The sequence below is a fragment of the Hippocampus guttulatus genome, chromosome 21, assembly GCF_054856545.1.
Source record: "Hippocampus guttulatus isolate MCC_2025c chromosome 21, RoL_Hgut_1.0, whole genome shotgun sequence".
Taxonomy (NCBI): Eukaryota; Metazoa; Chordata; class Actinopteri; order Syngnathiformes; family Syngnathidae; genus Hippocampus; species Hippocampus guttulatus.
The window spans coordinates 9,678,701-9,689,018 of record NC_141281.1 but is presented as its reverse complement, the minus strand read 5'-3'; the positions used below and the strand labels follow the sequence as shown (position 1 = coordinate 9,689,018).

General features: G+C 44.4%; 1 protein-coding gene across 1 annotated transcript; it reads right to left on the bottom strand.

Annotated features, from left to right (window-relative positions):
* Window positions 1-5,254: 5,254 nt before the first annotated feature.
* On the bottom strand, window positions 5,255-9,975 carry LOC147187050 (carbonic anhydrase 1-like). Its single transcript, XM_086101635.1, has 7 exons — window positions 9,808-9,975; window positions 9,422-9,619; window positions 7,783-7,901; window positions 7,349-7,441; window positions 7,168-7,230; window positions 6,922-7,077; window positions 5,255-6,433 (listed from the first exon to the last, which is right to left on the bottom strand). Exons 1-7 carry the CDS (start codon window positions 9,839-9,841, stop codon window positions 6,314-6,316), a joined length of 783 nt encoding a protein of 260 aa, XP_085957761.1. The 5' UTR covers window positions 9,842-9,975; the 3' UTR covers window positions 5,255-6,313.
* Between the last annotated feature and the right edge of the window lie 343 nt (window positions 9,976-10,318).

Genomic DNA, 10,318 nt, shown 5'->3' with positions numbered 1-10,318 from the left:
TCATTTTGAAAAAATGTTTTTTTTTCATGCTTTTCACTGCTTGTTTTTGTATTTTAAAAAAAATTATATTTGGTATTTCACTGTTTTCAAGATACCCCCATAACACTTCACTTATAATTAAAAAAAAAACAACCATACAAAACAATGCTAATAATCAGTGGAGTATTTTGAATCATTTTACACAAAGACACAACATTTCAAGGTGAAAGAAGTAAACGAAAGTACCGACTGTTTAACGAGAAAATACCCGATCCCGAGTCGACCAATGTCGACCGGACCCAACGGAAAACACCGCGGCCACACGCTCCCGTCCCACAAAATGTTCTGCGAGAAAACTGTTTTCCCACCCCTGTTATCGCCACGTTTAAAAATTAACCCTTTGCCCGAGACGCTAACCGGTCAACGATTAACCACCGCCTGAAATGTATGCAAAATTTTTGGGTCATCCACGGAAGGTGGAAAAAAAATGTTTCCTCTCGTTTTGGATAGTCAATGCTAACCCACTTTAAAAACGGATTCAAACAAACTGTATTTGAACAACCAAAGTCAAATATGACCTAAAAAAATGGACGACGATGCAAAACTATGACCCCCCCCCCCCCCCGAGCCAACACGATTGATGTGGAAACATACATTTTGAAACAATTGGGTGAGGCCAATGAGGAAATCAGGGCGGGCGTGTGTCAGAAAGATGATTTATTAAGCGAGAAAGACGCCGCAGTTGACTTAACTTCCTCCTGATGAGGTGTTAAACGTCAGCGCGCCTGATACCGTCCGCGAATGATCGCTTTATGATAAATGAGAACATCCGCTCTGGCTTGCGAATCACTGATCAATGGCCTGATTGAGACTTTCTGCGCGCTTTTATTGCTTATGGCGCCATTTGCAAAAAAAAAAAAAAAAAAAAAAGCTTCAAACAAAGCTCGATTGTTTCAAACCGATCATGCGTCATTCTTTTAGTTTGATGTTTACTTTGATCCTCAACCTCAGATTCAACTGCTATTTCCCAAATGAAAGATTTGGTTACGAGATGCGGCATCGGGGGAGCGCGCCAGATCTATCGGTAGCCCGACGTGCGACGCGGTGGTGAAAATGTTTTAGAACAGTCGCGTGTTATCATTGCAAAATACAAAACAAACAAAAAAAAAAAAACATCATACGAGGGGAGCGAGGAGGTTGCAAGATGGCGGCACACGATGCTGCGACAAGATGTTGGTGCCGATGCTGGTGATGTAACGCCTTATGTAAGATGCCCCCCCCCCCCCCAAAAGGAAATCGTCAGAGTTGAGGCTGGGCTGATGCTCCCAAAAGACGAGGCAATGTGGATGTTGAGATGATTTTTTTTTTGTTTTTGTTTTTGTCAACAGGAATAAAAATGCATGCAAAAATAATACAGGCAAAATAGAATAACTCTTTTCATTTAAAAAATAAAAATTGAACATGAACAAATCTTGGACTATTTATCACATTAAAAAAAAAATCCCTCATATTCCCCCCAAATAAAATCCCCCCCAACTCTTCCAATTTCAAACTGTTCAGATTATTCAGAGCATTTCCCAAATTGCCACGCAGGCCGCTTATGTAACGAGAGACCACGGGAAGAAACGAGTGGCACAAATTCCCCCTACGGACGAGTGCTTGGGACGGCGCCCTGATGGAGTGGGCAGGAAATTCCTCGTTTGCACACACGTCACTCTCAAGACAAGATGGCGGCCGCGATTGGCAAAAGAAGCCATAATAGGATGTGCTTGATGATGGGATAAAATTTGTGTCACCCCCCCCCCCCCCCACTTCCACCCTCCATCCCCCACGGGCACGAGATGCTGAACGCTGACAACAGAGATGGCAGATAGTAGAAGAATGAGTCTCTCATGTGTATTTTAACTTCCTCTGGGTGACCCAATACCTTTGTCCACTTACCGCAAAAATAAAAGCATCACTGTTGACACTCAATAATTTCATTTCAGTGTCTTTAGGTTTCTGAATAGTTTTGATGGGAGGTCAAGTGGGCTGAGAATAATTACTTCAAAATAAAAGCATGACTGCAGATTTTTAAATTATTTTTTTTAGCTTCCTGTCGGTGTCCTTATACGCGTGTTCATCTCACACAGGTGGGTAGCCGATAGCTTTCCAAAACAAAAGTATCACTAAAGCCGCTTTATTTATTTGACTTAGCGTAGATGTCCCAATACTTTTAAGACATATGCCACAGGTGGGCCAAATGGTCACATTACAATATAAAAGCATAATCGTGAACACAATATGCATTTTTTTCACCCCCCACTTTCTGTGAGTGTCTTCATTCTTTTGTGAACAGAGCACATTGGGTAAAAGCTTTATTCAACGTCCTTATACTTTTGTCCGCGTTATTTTCACCTGCTAATTGACAGAATACGGTTTTGTCACCCTGCAGGCATCCCAATATTTTTGAAAAACGTGTGGTCAATGCCACCGCACCGTTTCCACGTGGTAATGTGAGAGTTGTGACCTTGTGTGTGCGCGCACGGGTGTGTGTGTGTGTGTGTGAACAGGAAACTCTACTCCCGTGAGTAACGCAATCTGTCCTGCTTAGCAACCGACGGAGCCCAGCACACAAATCTGACCCACTCTCGGACGCACTGACTCGCGGCTAATCAAGTGTCGGTCAATGAGTGGGATTGTTCGTCCTCTTTTAATGGTTGCACAAAAAAAAAAGAAAAAAAAGAAAAGAAAGGGATGCTAACAATGCTAGCATTTGGGTAGAGCTGCTGAAAGGAAGCTTTCATGTTCAGAACGCTTGACCTGCCTTGATTATCGGGCTAACATGCTAACATATTAGCATACACATTGGAGGACAAAATGAGTGCAACGAAATTCTGCTCACGTTCTCCTCCAGATGAAAACCAAATCCCACACGGGCCCCCTTGTTGCAAACATGCATGGCAACGTGTACCTTTTCCCTTAGGGAGGTTTACAGGTTGCACGAAAAGCGACGCTAATCAACCCACTTGCGCGCCTGCTCTGATCACGTCAACAGGTGTCAATATGACATGCGCGACGGTCGGCGATACAAAATAGTCAGACAGCAGGTAATGTTAAGAAATGAACATACTGCTCGCTTGCAGTCTTGAGACCTTTCTGCGCGGCGACGTGGTGCCCTTTCGCCCGATGACGCCGCGGAGATTGGACACACGCGCCCGCTTCGACAACGAGGAGATACGGAATCAAACATGCGCCCCTTTACGTTATCTCAATGCTGCGACTGAAAACATGCCGAGATAGCATCCGCGTGTGAGAATACGCTTTGTGCCGCGATGACAATTGTCCTTTCACGACCATACAAAACTCAAATACAAAAAAAAAAAAAAACCAAACAAAAAAGCAACAGGAGAATGCATATTGTATATACTTACAGTGTACGTGAGTAAAACACAAAAGGAAATATTATTTATGCTCTCCCTCTAGTGGGATTTTTCCACTGATAATCACACACAAGTGCAACATCTCATTTCACAATCATCCACGCACACACACACGCACACAAATGCTCCATGTGGGCATGCAAGGCTACTGTCCACCAGATTATGCAACAGGATGGGGGGGGAAAGCCCACAGGGTCCGTGTGTGTGTGTGTGTGTGTGTGACAGAATAATGAATAAAATCTATGCCAACAGTTCTATTTCATGCGTGTCAGGCCATCGCCACTGTTTGGACATTGATTTCATCTTGAAATGAAAAAGAAAAAAAAAAGGCCTTTGCATCAGTTGGTGAGGTGAAATAGAAAACAAAAATAAAGAGGGCACGTGTGTGCGTGTGTGTGTGCGCGTGTCACATGACGGGCCCCGGCAAGGTCATCCAGCTGTCACAACAGATTAAAAACAAAAACACGCGCACGTTCATGAAACGCAGTGTCACGGCGACGGCAAGTCTGTCGACGAAACGAGCTCCTGAATTAATTCAGCCCCTCCAAAGTAAATTGATTACAAAAATAATAATAATAATTTAATTTCAATTGAAACTGTAATATTTATTTATTTATTTTATTTTTGCAAAGAACAATTGTTTCCTGATCAAATATTTTCACCAGCCTAGCGCTTAGCTAAGCGTCTTCTTGCATTTTTAAGCTGCATTCACAAAAATACTATTAATCAGCGACTCTTAGGTGGACATCTCACACCCAAGTAGTCACAGCAGACTGAGAAAACGCCAGCCAGGCTAGAAATGTCATGTCTCACGAGTCTCCTTACAGGAGTTGATCAACAAGGTCATAGCCTGTTCCAGCTCCGAATGGAAGCATCTTCCTTTTTTACAATTTTACTTTCTGTCGATTTTCTTACTGTACATGTTTATATGTTCAATAGACAATAAACAACCCCCCCCCCCACCAATAATACAAGCTTTTGGGGTCCCCGGGGTACCCAAACGGTCACATTTTCAACTACACTCAACAAAGGATTAGCATTATTAGCTTCAGCAGTGTTAGCTTTTACGCTACATTCTTAAGCTATTCAATGGTTAAAAAAAAAAGGAACGCGCTTAGAGAGAGGTTATCCAAGCATTAGTGCTAAAATTTCAAACTTTTTAAACAATTATATGAAGAGAAAGTGTAAACATCGTGCTTGTATAAGGCTAGCTTAGCTTTTATGCTAGGTTGCTCTGGTTTTTAAATAACTGCTGACAAATAGAACACATGAATTCGAGTTCTTAGACTGTTCTTGCACTTGGAGAGATGTTAGCTTAGCTCTAATGTTAAATGGCCAAGTTTTTTCAAGGATTACACAAAGATAAAATTTTACCGGTAACTACACCTCCGGTAACTACCTCAAAACTCGAAGAGCAGAGAGGATAACCTTAATATGCATGACAAAATGTGTTCATTGGCTAGTTTAGCTTGAATGGTGAGCTGTCAAATGCTTTCAAGAATATGAAGAGTAAAACGAGCTCTCTTGTTGTGCTTGTAGCGAGGTTAGAATAGCGTTGAACCTTTAAAAAAAAAAAAAAAAGCTTTTAGCATCTTATTTTAAAAAAAAACGTTATTTGGCATTAATACAGAAATTCTTCATTAGCTCTTTTTATCCAATGTTCGGCCTCTGTTTGGAGATACCAAGCTTTTTCACAAATTACACAAAGTGGTGAGTTGCACCTGCTAGCTTGTAAACAGGCTAGCATTAGCCTTTATACGAAGTCCCAACGACCTCCTTGGCTTATGTAATCAATTTGTAATCAATCCTGACAAGTTATCTTCGATTTAATGTTACAAACCACTCAGCAGAGATCACATTTTTCTAATAGATTTATTCAACTGGTCAAAGATCCACTTTCTATATTTGGAATAACAAGAAGACATTCAACTTCAGGATGGGGATCGACAACCACTGGCATGATTTTAAAATAACAATAAGGCATCTAATTTGTCCTTTAAAAAAAAAACGAATTACAATCTGTTTTGAGTACATGGGTTCAGAAATACAGAGACAAAGATGAGCTTCGAAAAGAGTTCATTTGAATGAATTCAGTGCAACTGTGTCGGCGTGAACGTCTCATCTCATGGCAGCTTCTTGTCGTCGTCTTGGCTTTTTTAAAATTTTTATATCATCTCAATTGCACATTCTCTTTTGACACAGAACATTCCATTCCGATTTTTTTCCAGAGGAGGATACACAGAGTAGTACTTAGTTTGCATACATTTTAAAAACACACACGAGGAGGACGGCACATCAAAAGGGTTCGTGGCTCGTGTTAATAAGCCGCCCTGGTGTTCTGGCGCAGTCGTCACGGCGGTTCATCCAGAAGCCAGATAGGGGTGGATTTGCAGCGTTAAATGGCACAAATGATGGCAGATGGCTTCTTTCGCTGGCCGGTTCGGAACACGTTGACAAAAGTGACGCCTGCCAACTGCTCCGCGGGGCAGGAATAATTCCATGAAGGAATATTGGAAGGACGGGAGACACGTGACGAGCTTTGGAGCGCACTGCCATTCCGCGGCTAAAAGGAGGTAGGAGAAAGGGCAACCGTGGCGGGGTGGGGGAAGGGAAGCGGGTTTGGAAGTATATCTGTGCCATCAGAGCTTGGATTTCAATTTGGAACAGTGATCTTTTTTTTTTTTTTCATTCATTCAGTGTCAAACACTTCAACATGGACGGGGAAAAAAAATCTGTCAAAAATTCAATGTCTCTTTTCAAAATGGAGTTTGAATTTCCAACAGATTTTTTTTTCGCGTCAAAAAATCAATTGACATATGACGTAAAGAACGGAAGGCTAAGCTTCCGTTTCCGACTTCCAATTCCGATGGCACAGTTATACTTGCAACTGACGGGAAGCTAGCGGCGGACGTTCACTTGAAGCACGCGCGCACTTGGCGGCCTTTGAGTGGCTGCGGGGGGCGGTAGTTGTCCACCATGCAGCACTCGGGCTCACCCTCGGCTGAGAACAGCAGCCTGCGGAATTTGCCCATCTGCGGAGAGAAGAGACGCCGCGTTGGTGTCTGCCTCGTGCTGCCGTCAAGCGACGCCACTGCCACGTCGACGATGAGCATCACTTTCCCAGTGCGGAGAATATGCCTGGTACGATTGGACTTTTTGTTGCGCATAAGTGGTGGGAAGCATTTTGGAATTTGTTTTGTTTTTAGTGTAGTACCACTTTGTGCCACGAAGCAAGGTCGGCGTGCACCATCATAGAGGGCGAGATTAGGAGGCAGAGAAGGCCCCCTACTAGGTAATAGTCATTGTTCCCAGAGAGCAGAGGGAATATAAGTCTGTATTGTTGCATTGGTTTGAAGGTACCTTAACATCTATGCTAATTTCCATTAGCCCGTCTATGGGGTCTCACATTGTATGTTAGCATTCAGCTAGCAGACTTTTAGACAAAATAATATGGTTTGGATGAACAATGCTTCTTCGCAATGCTAACCCAACAACGAGGCCTTTGTATGGCTGACGCTACCTGAGCCGAGCTGACGCTGATGGGATCCTTGCACACGATCCAGGTGACGCTCTCCAGCAGAGGGGGCGTGGTCAAGGAGCCGTCGTACGTCCAGTAGTCCAGGCAGGCGGGCAGCAAGCTGCTCGGGTCGAAGCCCTTGAACGTCGTCTGCTTGCCCTGAGCAGGAAAAAAAAAAAAAAAAAAAAGCTATTAGCGTCACTTGATGCAAACTCAAGGTTCGAAAATCAAGTTGCCATGGAAACGTACTTTGTTCTTGATAGCACCAAAGGCATCCAGAACCTTCTGGAGACTGGCATTGTCATTACCAATCTAAAAGGGAAAAATGACGAGTCATTGTTAGCGCCCCGATTTCAGAAGGTGAATTGTGTGTGTGTGTGTGTGTGGGGGGGGGGGGGGGGGGTTCCGCCCCGCCGCTTCTTATACGAACCTGCAAGAAAACTCCCACCACGGCAAGTCCGTCAGGTTTGCCCGCCGCCTCGCCGAAGTCGGCGTATTTGGTGTTCCAGTGCACCAGATGGAGCTGAGAAAACAAGTCCAAGGATTTAACAGCTCACACCAAAAGTATTTTAAAACAGTAGAAAGGGGAGGGGGGAAAAAACACCAACCCCAGACTGAGCTCAGGGGGAGCACAGTATGGATTTCGGAGGGGGGGGGGGGGTGCAACTCAGTTTACTGGCATAAATGAATACAAGACACCCAGACTAGCACATGTGGAGTATCGAGAAAGAATGTTCCAGTCCACCTGGAGAGGGGAGGCTTCGGAGCCATTTCGGGCGCCACCACATCCAATTCTACAGGTGCACCTTAATAGAGGGAGGGGGGGAGGTTTTTTTCGTATCCAGAAAACAAAGTCAGCCTTACCTCGGCGGGATACTTGTTCCCGGCCACCGTGTGCTCCGAGCCCCTGTCGTCGGAAGCCCCCCAGTGGAAGTGGAACTGCTTGAGCCGATACGTCCCCGAGATGGGACCGCCGGTCAGAACTGCTCGTGGGGAGACAAGAGACGGATGGACTGTTGTGGACACAACACGACGTGGAGTTGACGGGGGGTTTTTTTTTTTTTTTGCTCTCCTTGCTTCTCCTTCTAATAAAAGTGCACCACCTAAACATTTTCCGCTGTTTTGCGGCTCTACATTTCGCAACGGATTAGCGGTTATCTTAACTGCTTCATTGTCTTCTGCTTTGCTTGCTTTATCACAAGCTCTACTAGTTCTCCTTGAGTGACAGCATAACCTGTCAAAAGTTTCTCTGATTAGCTGGGACGGAGGTGAGGGTTCAACAAGACTTGAAGGTGCATCTACGCGCGTGTTTAGCTAGCCCCATCGCGGCTCGTAGCCGGAGCAGCGGTTAGCTTATGGGCTAGCATTCCCCAAATCTCCCTTGCATGTGCTGAATTTTGAAGTTAGAAAAATGTGAAATGACTGAGAACTGAAAATTTGTAGGGAGGATATGATTTAAAAAAAAATGTTATTTTGGGAGCAGGATAATGTGCGTAATCATGGCAGCGCTTCTGTCGGGATGCGTCATCTTCATATTTGGAACACAGGATGCATGACTAAATGCCACAAAACCAACACGCAGGTGGAAACAGTCACAGTGAAAGACGGGACGCACTTTTGAGTTTGTATTCTCTCGCGTATTTGCACCAAAGCGGCTGGCCGGAATAGATTACGTAACCCTAATCTCAATTGGCAAGCACACATGTAATCTGGATAAGCAGTGGTTTTAAAATACGCACAAATGATCTATTTGTATCTCTACAAAAGCAATACTCGAGCCCGGCGGAAAATAATATTTTATTTTTTATATATAACATCTATTTTAAAGAGATTAAAAATAGTCATTTTACAAAAAATGATGTTGATTTATTGTCTGTGTATTACTTGTGCTCTCATTAAAAATAACACATTTTTTCAAACATTAGAGCACATTTTTCACAATTTTATGACTTGATTCTCGTGATATGACAGCCTTATTCCTGCGTGCAGGTTCAATTACAATTGAAATGTTTATTAGTTTAGCACCAGAATTTATTTTTTTTCTTTTACAAAAAAGATAAGGACAAATGTTAGATAATCATCACAATAAATTCATCGACAACGTTCCTACGAAAATCTTTTTTTTTTTTGGTGCGTTTTCAACTTGTTAGCAGCGTTCGTGGTGGGGAAGGTTTACTTGAGGTGACATTAACAATTCAGTTACTGTCCACATGCAAGCTAAGGGGGGGGGGGCTAAAATGAAGCCCCCTTCCCTATTCAACCCTCCAGCAGGAAGAATGAGCTCTTATTGTACTCATAAAGGGGGACAAAATACAATGAAACCATAGAGTACATTTTATCTGCATGTTAAAAAAAAAGACTAAATGAATCTTAAATGAAATCTCCTGTTTGCAGCGATCAATTCAGGATCACATCTCGTGATTTAAAAATAAATCAATAAATCACCCGCGCGGCGATGTCGTAAATAAAACGTGAGAATTTAAAAATAGTGTGTTGTACTCACCAGAGCTGTCCGTGTCATCGAGGAAGGTCACCTGGAAGGAGTGTCCGTTGTTGAGGATGTCCAGGCAGGTGGCCGGGTCGTACTTGAGGCTGAGCGGCTTGAGCGCGCCGTCGTACGACGCCAGGCCGGGATTGATGTCGATGGGCGACTGGCGCGGACCGTCGGCGATGGGGAAACTGGCGGCCCACTTGTCCGGACCTGGGAGGGGGGGTGACACACACACACACACACACACACACACGCAAAAACATGAATCCGCACACAGGCGTTGAAAGCAAATGCGTGCAATTTTGCGCGCTCTCCGTGCACAGATGCGGAGCTGTGCGCGCAAATGAGGCCGGTGGAAGGGCGAATTGCGGCGCATCAGGATGAAAGTCGGAGCTCACCGTTATTGGCGGCGTAACCCCAAGCGTGAGCCATGTCACTTTTGAGTGGATGCGGGTTTTCTCTTAATAATCCTGCAAACAGAGTGCTGGTGCCCCCCGACACCTGACAGCTGCGCGTCGCCTTATATATAAATACACGCGGATCCCCCCCACGCCCCCTTACTCTTCCTCCTCCTCCTCCTCATGCACGGGCTTCCAAGTGCGCTGCAGCAATCTCTCTCTCTTTCTTTCTCTCCCCCACCCGCCCACACCCTCTCGTGCACCTAATCCAATCCTACGGTGCTACCCGAGCCGAACCCGACGCGTGGCTCGTTCCGTGGCCACGAACGTAGGAGGTACCCCCATGTCCTCGTCCGCTCCATTCAGAAATACATTTTTAAGTGTCTTTTATCTCATCGTCCTCTTTATAACGTCTCGTCTGCATCCAACGTATACGTTAAAAGAGCCGCAGCGATCATAAAATAAACAATGAAAATGAAAAGAATTGAAGCAGTCAAGGTGTCAATTCAGA